This window comes from Panthera leo, chromosome D2 (genome assembly GCF_018350215.1).
Source record: "Panthera leo isolate Ple1 chromosome D2, P.leo_Ple1_pat1.1, whole genome shotgun sequence".
Lineage (NCBI taxonomy): Eukaryota > Metazoa > Chordata > Mammalia > Carnivora > Felidae > Panthera > Panthera leo.
Window position 1 is genome coordinate 29,396,377 of NC_056689.1, and position 11,598 is coordinate 29,407,974.

The 11,598-nt window shown below is 38.4% G+C and overlaps 1 protein-coding gene across 4 annotated transcripts in view; it reads left to right on the forward strand.

The window, feature by feature from the left end:
- The window catches only part of CCAR1 (cell division cycle and apoptosis regulator 1), a 64,011-nt gene extending 52,985 nt beyond the window's left edge, over positions 1-11,026 (forward strand). For all 4 annotated transcript variants that reach the window (XM_042907842.1, XM_042907841.1, XM_042907844.1 and 1 more), the window contains 6 exons: positions 5,732-5,814; positions 6,136-6,282; positions 7,287-7,407; positions 7,493-7,678; positions 9,895-10,100; positions 10,681-11,026. In XM_042907842.1, the coding sequence (XP_042763776.1) occupies positions 5,732-5,814; positions 6,136-6,282; positions 7,287-7,407; positions 7,493-7,678; positions 9,895-10,100; positions 10,681-10,740 (803 nt within the window). In that variant the 3' untranslated portion in view covers positions 10,741-11,026. The remainder of the gene's footprint in view (positions 1-5,731; positions 5,815-6,135; positions 6,283-7,286; positions 7,408-7,492; positions 7,679-9,894; positions 10,101-10,680) is intronic.
- The last annotated feature ends 572 nt before the right edge of the window (positions 11,027-11,598 follow it).

Consider the following 11,598-nt stretch of genomic DNA (forward strand, 5'->3'; position numbering starts at 1 on the left):
GCACACCACAGGCTCTGAGCTGTCAGCACATAGCCAACGCAGGCCTCAAACCCACAAACTGTGAGATCATAACCAGACGCTTAACTGACTGAGCCACCCAGATGCCCCAAGTGTTTGTTTTTTGTTTGTTTTGTTTTGTTTTTTTTTTGAGAGAGCGAGAGCACAAGCAGGGGAGAGGCAGAGACAGGAAGAGAGACAGAATCCCAAGCAGGCTCCATGCTGTCAGTGCAGAGTCCCACATGGGGCTTTATCTCATGAACCTTGGGATCAGGACCTGAGACAAAATCAAGAGTTGGATGTTTAACTGACTGAGCCACCTAGCTGCCCCTTGCATAGTTTATTTTTAAAAATCTCCTATCTGGGGACATCTGGGTGGCTCAGTTGCTTAAGCTTTCAACTCTCGATTTCAGATCAGGTCATCATCTCATGGGTTGTGGGATTGAGCCTGAGTCAGGCTTTGCGCTGGTGGCACAGAGCCTGCTTGGGATTCTCTCCCTCTCTCTGCCTCTCCCCACCCCCTGCTCGCTCACTCACTCTCAAAATAAATAAAGATTTAAATAAATAAATATCTTCCTGTCTGGTTTCCTGGCCTGCTCACTTCTCCTTTAAAGTCTCTTCTCGGGGCGCCTGGGTGGTTCAGTCAGTTGAGTGTCCAACTTCGGCCCAGGTCATGTCTCATAGTTCGTGAGTTCAAGCCCCATGTCAGACTCTGTGCTGACAGCTCAGAGCCTGGAGCCTGCTTCGGATTGTGTCTCCCTCTCTCTCTGCCCTTTCCTTGCTTGCTCTCTGTCTCTCTCAAAAATAAATAAGCATTAAAAAAATTTAAAAAAATAAAAAATAAAATAAAGTCTCTTCTCAACACAATTGACAGAATTACCTTTGTAAAATTTAAGTCATTTCATTTCTTTTATTGATTTATTTGTTTTCAGACTCCTTCAGTGGGTCTCCATTTCACTCCATGTTAAAAGCCAAAGTGTTTACAGTGACATCTGTCTAAGGCTCTACCACATCAAGTCTATAATTTCATCTCTTACCACTCTTTCTACTTGCACATTGCACCTAATGGATCCTGTTTCTTGAACCCATTGTGTATGCCCCCATATTAGGACCTTTGCATTGGCAGTTCCTTCTATGTGCACACTCTTTCCCAGAGATCTGCCTTCCTGACTCCTTCACATTTGTGGTCTTTGTTCAGCTATCACTTTCTCAGTAAGGCCTACTCTGCACTCAGCCCTCTTTAAAAAAAAATGTAGTCCTCCCCACCAGTACACATTCCTCATCCTTCCTTATTCTGTTCTACTTATAGAACTTTAAACCTATTTTCTTAACACTAATTACTTATTTTACTTACTTTTTCCTAGTTGAATACATATGAGCTCTTAGTAAGGAAAAGAAGGAGGTTTTTTTGGCACCTGGCTGGCTCATTCGGTAGAGCATGCAACCCTTGATCTCAGGCTTGTGGGTTTGAGACCCACATTGGGTATAGAGATTACTTAAGAATAAAATTGTTGGAGCACCTGGGTGGCTCAGTCAGTTAAGCGTCCGATTTCGGCTCAGGTCACGAACTCACGGTTCGTGGATTCGAACCCTGCATCGGGCTCTGGGCTGACTGCTCAGAGTCTGGAGCCTGCTTTGGATTCTATGTCTCCCTCTCTCTCTGTGCCTCCCCCGCTGCATGCGCGTGCACTCTCTCTCTCTCAAAAATAAACAAACAAGCAAATGTTAAAAAGAAAAAAAGAATAAAATTAAGGGGGTGCCTGGGTGGCTTAGTTGGTTAAGTGTCTGACTCTCAATCTCACCTCACGTTTTGATCTTAGGGTTGTGAGTTTAAGCCCTGATTTGGGCTTCAGGTGAGCAAGGAGCTTACATAAAAATACATACATATAGGGGCACCTGGGTGTCTTAGTTGAGGGTCCAACTTTGGCCCAGGCCGTGATCTCACAGTTGGTGAGTTCGAGCACCACATTGGGCTCGATGCTGTCAGCACAGAGCCCACCTCACATCCTCTTTCCCCCTCTCTGTGTCTGCCCATCCCCACTGGATTATTTGCTCTCTCTCTCTCTCAAAAAAAAATAATAATTTAAAAAACAAATACATACATACAAAACAGTGTTGGCATGCCTGGCAGGCTTAGTTGGTGGAGCATGTTTTGAGTTTGAGCCCGATGTTGGTTGTAGAGATTACTTAAAAGTAAAATCTTAAGGGGGTCCTGGGTGGCTCAGTTGGTTCAGCACCCCAACTTCTGCTCAGGTCATGATCTCACAGTTTGGGAGTTTGAGCCCTATGTTGGGGTTTATGTGGATAGTGCAGAGGCTGCTTTGGATTCTGTCTCCCTCCCTTTCTGTCCCTCCCCCTCTAGCGCTCTCTCGTGCTCTCTCTCTCTCTCAGAGATAAACATTGAAAAAAATTTTAAATATAAAATCTTAAAAGGGGACCTTGGGTGGCTATGTTAGTTAAGCATCCGACTCTTAATTTCGGCTCACGTCATTATCTCACAGTTTATGGGTTTGAATCCCATGCTGGGCTCTGCACTGACAGCACGGAGCCTGTTTAGAGTTCTCTCTCTCTGCCCCTTCGCTGTGTGCATGTGTGTGCTCTCTCTCTCAAAATAAATAAACTTTAGGGGTGCCTAGATGGCTCAGTCTGTTGAGCATCCAACTTTGGCTCAGGTCATGGTCTCGTGGTTTGTGGTTTCAAGCCCCACATCAGTCTCTTGTCAGCAGGGAACCCGCTTCAGATCATCTGTCCTTCCCCTCTCTCTGCCCCTCCCCAACTCATACACACTCTCAAAAATAAATGTTTAAAAATAAAATAAACTTTAAAAAAAATCTTCAAAAATTTTTTAAATAAAATCTTAAAAAAAAAAATAGAAGAGCAGTTTTTGTCTCCTCTTTTCTGATGTTTATTTCAAGTTCCTGGAATAGTCTCAACATCCAAATAGTCTCTAGTAGATATTTGTTGAATGAATATCATTAACTGCAAAGCCAAATAGGGTGATGGGATTATCGTTCTTTTTTGGTTTTCTTTGTATTTCCAGTTGCTGCTTGTTTATGATATAAGGTTTTTTTTCCCTTATACTTTATATTTCATTAACCTATCAAGTAACCTATTGGGAGACTACTCTTTTTCCAGTGGTAAAGTAGAATTGGTAATTTTTTTAAAAATGAAAATCCAATGTCCTTTAATGTCTAAAATGGTGTTAAATCTTAGTAATCAGCATATAACAATAAGATCTATTTTTTCCTATCAATTTGATGAAAGTAAGTTTTTAATAAAAGGTCATATTAACCAGGGTAAAGAGAAGAGTTGTTTCATCACTCTTGGGGTCAGTTTAAATTGTTGCACTTTTTCTGGACACAAATTTGATGGTATCTGTCAACTGTGTCCTTTAAAATACCAACACACTGTGGTGCCTGGCTTGCTCTGTTGGTTAAGTGTCCAACTCTTTTTTTATCTTTATTTTTGTGATAGAGCCAGTGGGGAAGCAGGGCGGGGGGGGGGGGGGGGGGGGGGACAGAGGATCCAAAGTGGGCTCTCACCTGACAGCAGCAAGCCCGATGTGGGGCTCGAACTCATGAACTGTAAGATCATGAACAGCCAGAGTCGGACACAACCGACTGAGCCACTCAGGTGCCCCTCTTTAAAGTTATTTTAAAAAGTCTAAGTTCCAGGAGAGTCAAAATTTTCAAAGTGACAGCTTTCAAGTTAAATACTCAAATAAGGTGGATCATGTCTATAAAATATTAAGGAAGGGAATTTAACATTTGTGTAGTATATGATATACTCTTGATAAAAATTATTTGTAATTATAGTTCTACTCAGAGGGTATTTTATGATAGAGGAAACTGAAGCTCTTAGCAGTAAATTAGTTTACCCTATAAAGTAATAAACCTAATAAAGCAACTGAACTGCTCTGTACTATAGTATGGTTCCAAGGACACATTTGTTTTTAAACAGTTTGTTGAGGTGCTAATACATACTACAAAACTCATTTTAAATGTGCAATTTAGGGGCGCCTGGGTGGCTCAGTCGGTTAAGCGTCCGACTTCGGCTCAGGTCGTGATCTCGCGGTCTGTGGGTTCAAGCCCCGCGTCGGGCTCTGGGCTGACAGCTCAGAGCCTGGAGCCTGTTTCAGATTCTGTGTCTCCCTCTCTCTCTGTCTTTCCCCCGCTCATGCTCTGTCTCTCTCTGTCTCAAAAATAAATAAATGTTAAAAAAAAAAATTTTTTTTTTAAATGTGCAATTTAATCATTCTTAGTAACTTTTTTTTTTTTTTTTAATTTTTTTTTTCAACGTTTTTTATTTATTTTTGGGACAGAGAGAGACAGAGCATGAACGGGGGAGGGGCAGAGAGAGAGGGAGACACAGAATCGGAAACAGGCTCCAGGCTCCGAGCCATCAGCCCAGAGCCTGACGCGGGGCTCGAACCCACGGACCACGAGATCGTGACCTGGCTGAAGTCGGACGCTTAACCGACTGCGCCACCCAGGCGCCCCAAGTAACTTTTTTTGAAACCATCACCACAGTCCAGTTTTAGACCTTTTGCCTATTTATGTTTTACAATAATGGCTTTGTTGAGATATAATTCACATACTATGTAATTCCTTCATTTAAAATTTGGAGTACAGTTCGGGTGCCTGGCTGGTTCAGTCATGAGCATGCGACTCTTGATCTTGGGGTCATGAGTTTGAGCCCCAGGTTGAGTGCAGAGATTACTTAAAAATAAATAAATAAATAAAGTTTTTTAAAAGAGTGTGCAATTCAGGGGCACCTGGCTGCCTAAGTTGATGAAGCATGTGACTCTTGATCTTGGGATTGTGGTTTCAGACCCCATAGTTGGGTATGGAGATTTTAAAAAATAAAATCTTTTTAAAAAAATTAAAATGGAATGAACGCCCAGGTGGCTCAGTCCATTGAGCATCCAACTTGATTTCCTTTCAGGTCATGAACCCCACATCAGGCTCTGTGCTGGTCATGGAGCCTGCTTGAGATTGTCACTCTTCCTTTGCCCCTCTCCCCAGCTCGTGCTCTCTCTCTCTCTCTCTAAAAAATAAAAAATTAAAAAAAAAAAATCTTTTAAAATAAAAAGAATGATTTATCCAAGTTCCCATCTTTTACTGTGGAATAGATATGTAAATGTCAGCAAATTCTGGATATTAATACTGTTAGGTCTTCTAAAATTATCTTAACATCTCAGATGCTCACGTTTTATTTTGCAATAATCTGTTTGCAGTTAGTTTTATTGTGTTGAATATTTTTCCTTTTAATTCTTAGAAAATATATTTCGCTTTGTTTAAATTTGTGTTATAATTTCTAATTTTATATATAAAACATTCATTTTTGAACTATGTCCTCCAAATTTTTATGGAACAAAGTTAATTGATTTAATAAAGTTAAATTTTTCCTCCTTCTAGCCTCTTTATACATTTCTTCTTATTATTCTTTATAGTTTTTTTTTCTTTTAATGTTTTAGGTAATTTCTACACCCAACATGGGGCTCAAACTTACAACCCTGAGATCAAGAGTCACGTACTCCACTGACTGAGCTAGCCAGGCACCCATTTTTCTTCATAATTCTTTCCTATGAATTCCAAACCATTTTTATTCATATAATTTTTTTTGCCCTTATGTCTTTTGAAAGTTAGTAAGTAATAGAAAACTATCTTTGGCCTCTGTAATAGTTGGAAATATCTGTATTAATGAGTATTTTGCTCTTGTTCTGATTTTATAGATAGGGATGAGGAAGAAATAAACAAACGAGATGACAAAAGAGATGTCAACAGGTACTGCAAGGAGAGACCCTCTAAAGATAAGGTATTTATTGGATACTGTGTTCTTTATAATATAGTAATTTCCATTACTCACATAATCCAAACTTAAGCATAACACATGAAGTTTATTCATCCTTGTATATGTATATATTACCACTTGGAGCAAAATTCAGCCAGTTGTATTTTGGTATTTATGTTTATGTCAGATAAACTGGTATGTCTTATTCCTTTCTCCCATACACATAAACCAGATCAACTCATTTTAACTTCTAACATGAGACAAAGGTCTTTTCAGATTTTGGCTATTATATAGACACACACTCAGTTTCTTACTTTTCACTGTTATCTTCTGCATTTTCTTTAGGAAAAAGAAAAGACTCAGATGATCACGATTAACAGGGATTTGTTAATGGCATTTGTTTATTTTGATCAAAGCCATTGTGGTTACCTTCTTGAAAAGGATTTGGAAGAAATACTTTATACTCTTGGACTACATCTTTCTCGGGCTCAGGTAATCTGTCTTGTGAATATTTAAAATGAAAAGCCATTTTAAGTAATACAGTCAAGAAATATTGAAATGTGTGAAGTAAAAAAAAAGCTTTTTCTACACCTCTGGCCTCATATATGGTTCTCTGGATCTTTTTGTAAGCAACTCGTATACGTGTACATACAATCTGTGTGTACACAGATACACACAACACATGAAACCATTTTATACGTTATTGATAGACAGCTTTTCTCTCCCCTCCCCTCCTCTTCCCCTCCCCTCCCAAGATTTTAACTAACCTCTGTACCCACCATGGGTTTGAGCTTACAACCTGAGATCAAGAGTTCCATGATCTACCAGCTGAGCCAGCCAGGTGCCCCTGGACAGCTTTTTTCATTTAACGATGTATAGTGGCCATTCTGCCACGAAAATAGAGACCCACTTTGTTTTTGTTTTTGTTTTTGTTTTTTTTAAAAGAGTGTGTGTGAGCAGGGGGTTGGGGGTGTGGAGAGAGAATATCATAAGCAGGCTCCATGCTCAGTGCAGAGACCAACACAGGTCATGATCCCAAGACCCTGGGATCATGACCTGAGCCAGACTCAGGAGTCTGACACTCAGCTGACTGAGCCACCCAGGCACACACAATTACCCCACTTTTTTCTTTTTGTGATTACATAGCATTCTGTAACATAGATATACTCTAATTTCCTTTAAGTAGTCTCTGTTGTTAGGCGGTTTCCATGTTTTAGAATTACAGGCTATATGCTGTCATATCTTTGTACATATACCTTAATGTATGTGTTAGTGTTTCTATCAGTGTTATACTTTTTCTTTTTTAACAAATTTTTTCAAAAGATTATTTGAATTTTAGGTTTATGGGGAAGACAGTTATAAAAAAAGCAGAAGTGTTTCAAAGGGAGAGGTACTAAGAACACAGATGCCATTGATGTTCCTCATATGTGAAAATAACACAATTAAGGAAATCAAAAACATATTCTTTTTAACTTGTTTACTTGCTTGAATAACAGGTAAAGAAACTTCTGAATAAAGTAGTACTCCGTGAATCTTGCTTTTACCGGAAATTAACAGACACTTCAAAAGATGAAGAAAACCATGAAGAGTCTGAAGCATTGCAGGAAGATATGCTAGGTTTGAGTGTATTATTTTACGATTATGTCATTTTATAATTATGTTATTAAAGAAGAAAAAATAATGATAAAATTTTTTTTAATAGGAAACAGGTTGTTACTTCCAACACCAACAGTAAAACAGGAACCAAAGGATGTGGAAGAAAATGTTGGTCTTATCGTGTACAATGGTGCAATGGTAGATGTAGGAAGCCTCTTGCAAAAATTGGAAAAAAGTGAAAAAGTAAGAGCTGAAGTAGAACAGAAGCTGCAATTGCTAGAAGAAAAAACGGGTAAGGAACAGCATTGGGTATTTTGGTACTTTTAACGCCCTGTTGGGATTTATGTGTGTACACATATGTATACATACTTACATACACGTGCATATCCATCCTTTGCCTTTTAGAGTAGGCACATAATGTAACTTACTTTTGACCACTTTAATAAAAACTACAACATTGCTTAGCTGTAGAAGAATCTTTGATTTTCATGTGCATTCTTAGATTCCTTTATTGTTCTGTTGAATCTTTTAAGACTTTATTTTTGGGGCGCCTGGGTAGCTCACTTGGTTAAGTGTCCAATTTCAGCTCAGGTCATGATCTTGCAGTTCTTGAGTTCAAGCTCCACATCAGGCTCTGTGCTGACAGCTCAGAGCCTGGAGAGACTTTATTTTTTATTTGTTTTTAATGTTTATTTGTTTTTGAGAGACAGCACAAGCAGGGGAGGGGCAGAGAGAGAGAGAGGGAGACAGAATCGTTGGACGCTTAACCCAACTGAACCTCCCAGGTGCCCCTTAACCCTTCAGACTTTATTTTTAAACAGTCTTTCTCTACACAGTGTGGAGCTTAAATTTAAAACCCCAAGATTAAGGGTTGTCTGTCCCACCAACTGAGCCAGGCAGGCATCCCTATTCTGTTGCATCTTTTATTTATTTGTTTGTTTATTTAAATGTTTGTTTATTTTGAGAGAGAGAGCACATGCAAGCAGGGGAGGGTCAGGGAGAATCCTAAGCAGTCTCCATGCTGTCAGCATGGAGCCTAATGTGGGGTTTGATCTCACTAACAGTGAGATCATGACCTTAGCTGAAATCAAGAGTTGAATGCTTAACCAACTGAGCCACCCAGGCATATCTATCTATCTATCTATCTATCTATCTATCTATCTATCTATCTATCTATACCAACTGAGCCACCCAGGCATATCTATCTATCTATCTATCTATCTATCTATCTATCTATCTATCTATACCAACTGAGCCACCCAGGCATATCTATCTATCTATCTATCTATCTATCTATCTATCTATCTATCTATCTATCCATCCATCCATCTATCTATCTATCAATCATCTATTTTATTTTAAGAGAGAGGGGGAGAATGCAGGGGTAGGGGGCCGCAGACAAAGATGGGGGAGAGAATCGCAAGTAGGTTCCACATGGATAGTGCATGGCTTGAACCCATGAACTGTAAGATTATGACCTGAGCCGAAATCAAGAGTTGGACACTTAACCAACTGAGCCACCCAGGTGCCCCTCCTTAAATCCCTGTTTTGTTTTGTTTTGTTTTGTTTACTTATTTTGAGAGAGAGCACTAGCTGGGTATGGGCAGAAAAAGGAAGACAGGGAATCAGAAGCAGGCTCCACACACTGTCAGTATGGAGGCCAGTGTGGGGCTTGATCTAAGGGAACCATGAGATCATGACTTGAGCTGAAATCAAGAGTCTGCTTATCCGACTGAGCCACTCAGGCACCCCTACTTTTTTTTTTTTTTTAAGTTTATTTATTTATTTAAGTTTATTCTGAGAGAGAGAGTGGGGGAGGGACAGAGAGAGGGAGATAGAGAGAGAGGGAGAGAGAGAGAGAGAGAGAGAGAGAGAGAGAGAGAGAGAGAGAGAGAGAATCCCAAGCAGGCTCCACACTGATAGCATGTAGCCTATTGTGGGGCTGGAACTCATGAACCTGTGGGATCATGACCTGAGCTGAGATCAAGTCTTGAACGGTTAATGGACTGAGCCACCCAGGTGCCCCTAAGTTCATTTATTTTTGAGAGATAGACAGAACAAGTGGGGTGGGGCAGATAGACAGAATGCCAAGCAGGCTCCACACAGTCAATGCAGAGTCCAAGGAGGAGTCTCAAACCCACAAACCATGAGAGCATGACTGAGCTCAAAATCAAGAGTCAGATGCAAAACTAACTGAGCCACCCAGGGGCCCCATTATACTTTTAACTTCACAGTTATATTTGGGGGAGGGGCGCCTGGGTGGCTCAGTCGGTTGAGCATATGACTTTGGCTTAGGTCATGATCTGTGGGTTCGAGCCCACATCGGGCTCTGTGCTGACTGCTCAGAGCCTGGAGCCTACTTCAGATTGTCTCCCTCTCTCTCTGCCCCTCCCCTCGCTCTCACTCTGTCTCTCTCAAAAATAAAATAAAAAAAAAATTTTTTTTAAGTTAAATTGGGGATGTTAAAGGGGAAAGATGATAATTTTTTTATTTTTTTTTTTTTAACAGATGAGGATGAAAAAACCATATTAAATTTGGAGAATTCCAACAAAAGCCTCTCTGGTGAACTCAGAGAAGTTAAAAAGGACTTTAGTCAGTTACAAGAAAACTTAAAGATTACAGAAAACATGAATTTGCAATTTGAAAACCAACTCAGTAAGACAATCAGAAACTTATCTACAGTAATGGATGAAATCCACACTGTTCTGAAGAAGGTTAGCAGTTTTGTACTTTCGTATTTTCAATTTATTTCAACTTTTAAATTTGTGTTTGGAAATTTTAATATTCTTAAGCTCCTAGTAGTTTTTCTAGGCTTAAATAATGGTATCATTCTGTCCTTTGTTAGATTAATTACAAGCAATTTCCAAAAGATTTATTTTTCTAGAACTTAATTGAAATTAATTACCAAATGTCAATGTGGTTTATGTGTGCTTTGTCACTAAAAGACAAATCTGTGACTCAGTGCCATTACAAAATAATTTCAGTAATTGAGAGATCTGCCATATCCTCAGTGTCACTCAGAACAAGGAGTAAAAATTCCTACTGTACTGCTATGTTCCTAATATACTGCTCTTACTCCTAAGAACTTTAAATTTCTTAGGACTTAGATAGCTTTCTCACATACTAGAAATCATTCTGCATAGTAGAATTGAGAGCTTTCTTTCGTAGTTGCCCCCTGAGTCAGTTTTTTATGTATGGTAAAATGGACTATTTAGAGTATCTGTTTACTAATGTTTACTTTTAAAGTAACATTTAAGAGAATCTAATAAAATCTGTTTGTCTACTGTGTTGCAGGATAACGTGAAGAATGAAGATAAAGATCAGAAATCCAAGGAGAATGGTGCAAGCGTATGATAAATACATGTAGCAGTGAGGAACGGTGTTAAATAATGTAATATATAAAATCATGATACAAGAATGTTTGAAAGTGATGCATGTTTGATTTTAGTAGTATAAATATCTGTTAGTTCAAATGATGTATAAAGTTTTATGAATGTGAAGAGTCTCTGCTTTTGAAAATTGCTTGTAATTCCTGGCATTCAAATATTAAACACTCCTTGAGTGAAATAATTTTGCATTGCAAAATGTTTTAGGATGAACTTTGTTATAGTTTTAACCCCAATAAAGTTCATCAATTTAATTGATAGTAGTATTTAATTACCAAATGTCTTTTATTAAAATATCTAGAAAATTGTAATTTTATTTATAGAACTACCATTATTAGGTTTTTATAAAAATTTTTCAGTCTTCTAAAATTTCAGTATAAATCATAAAATAGCATGCTGCTTAATTTTTTGCAAGTTTTTGAACCATACTTTTTTACTTGTTTAAAAAAATCCCTTTAATTATCAGTCTCTAAGCCATTCATTACAAATTCAATTATCCAAAAGACAGTACATCAAAAATTAAGAAAATAATAGACCATTACCATTGTTATTATATGTTAGACTTACAAAAAACGAACAGTACTGATGTTAATGTTACTACTTTCAGTTAATTGTTCTACTTTCCCAAAATAGCACCTATATTTTAATTTTGAGGGTTTTTTTTTTTTAAATGCAGTATATGTCAAATGTACAGTTTAGTACCAAGCCAGTAGATGTCAGTATGATGTCTTAAGTTAAGCCTTCTTTAATTAAAAATAATTTTTTTATTAGTCTGTGTACTTCCTTCAGAATTTAAGTGAATATATAAGAGTTGATTAACCGTTGA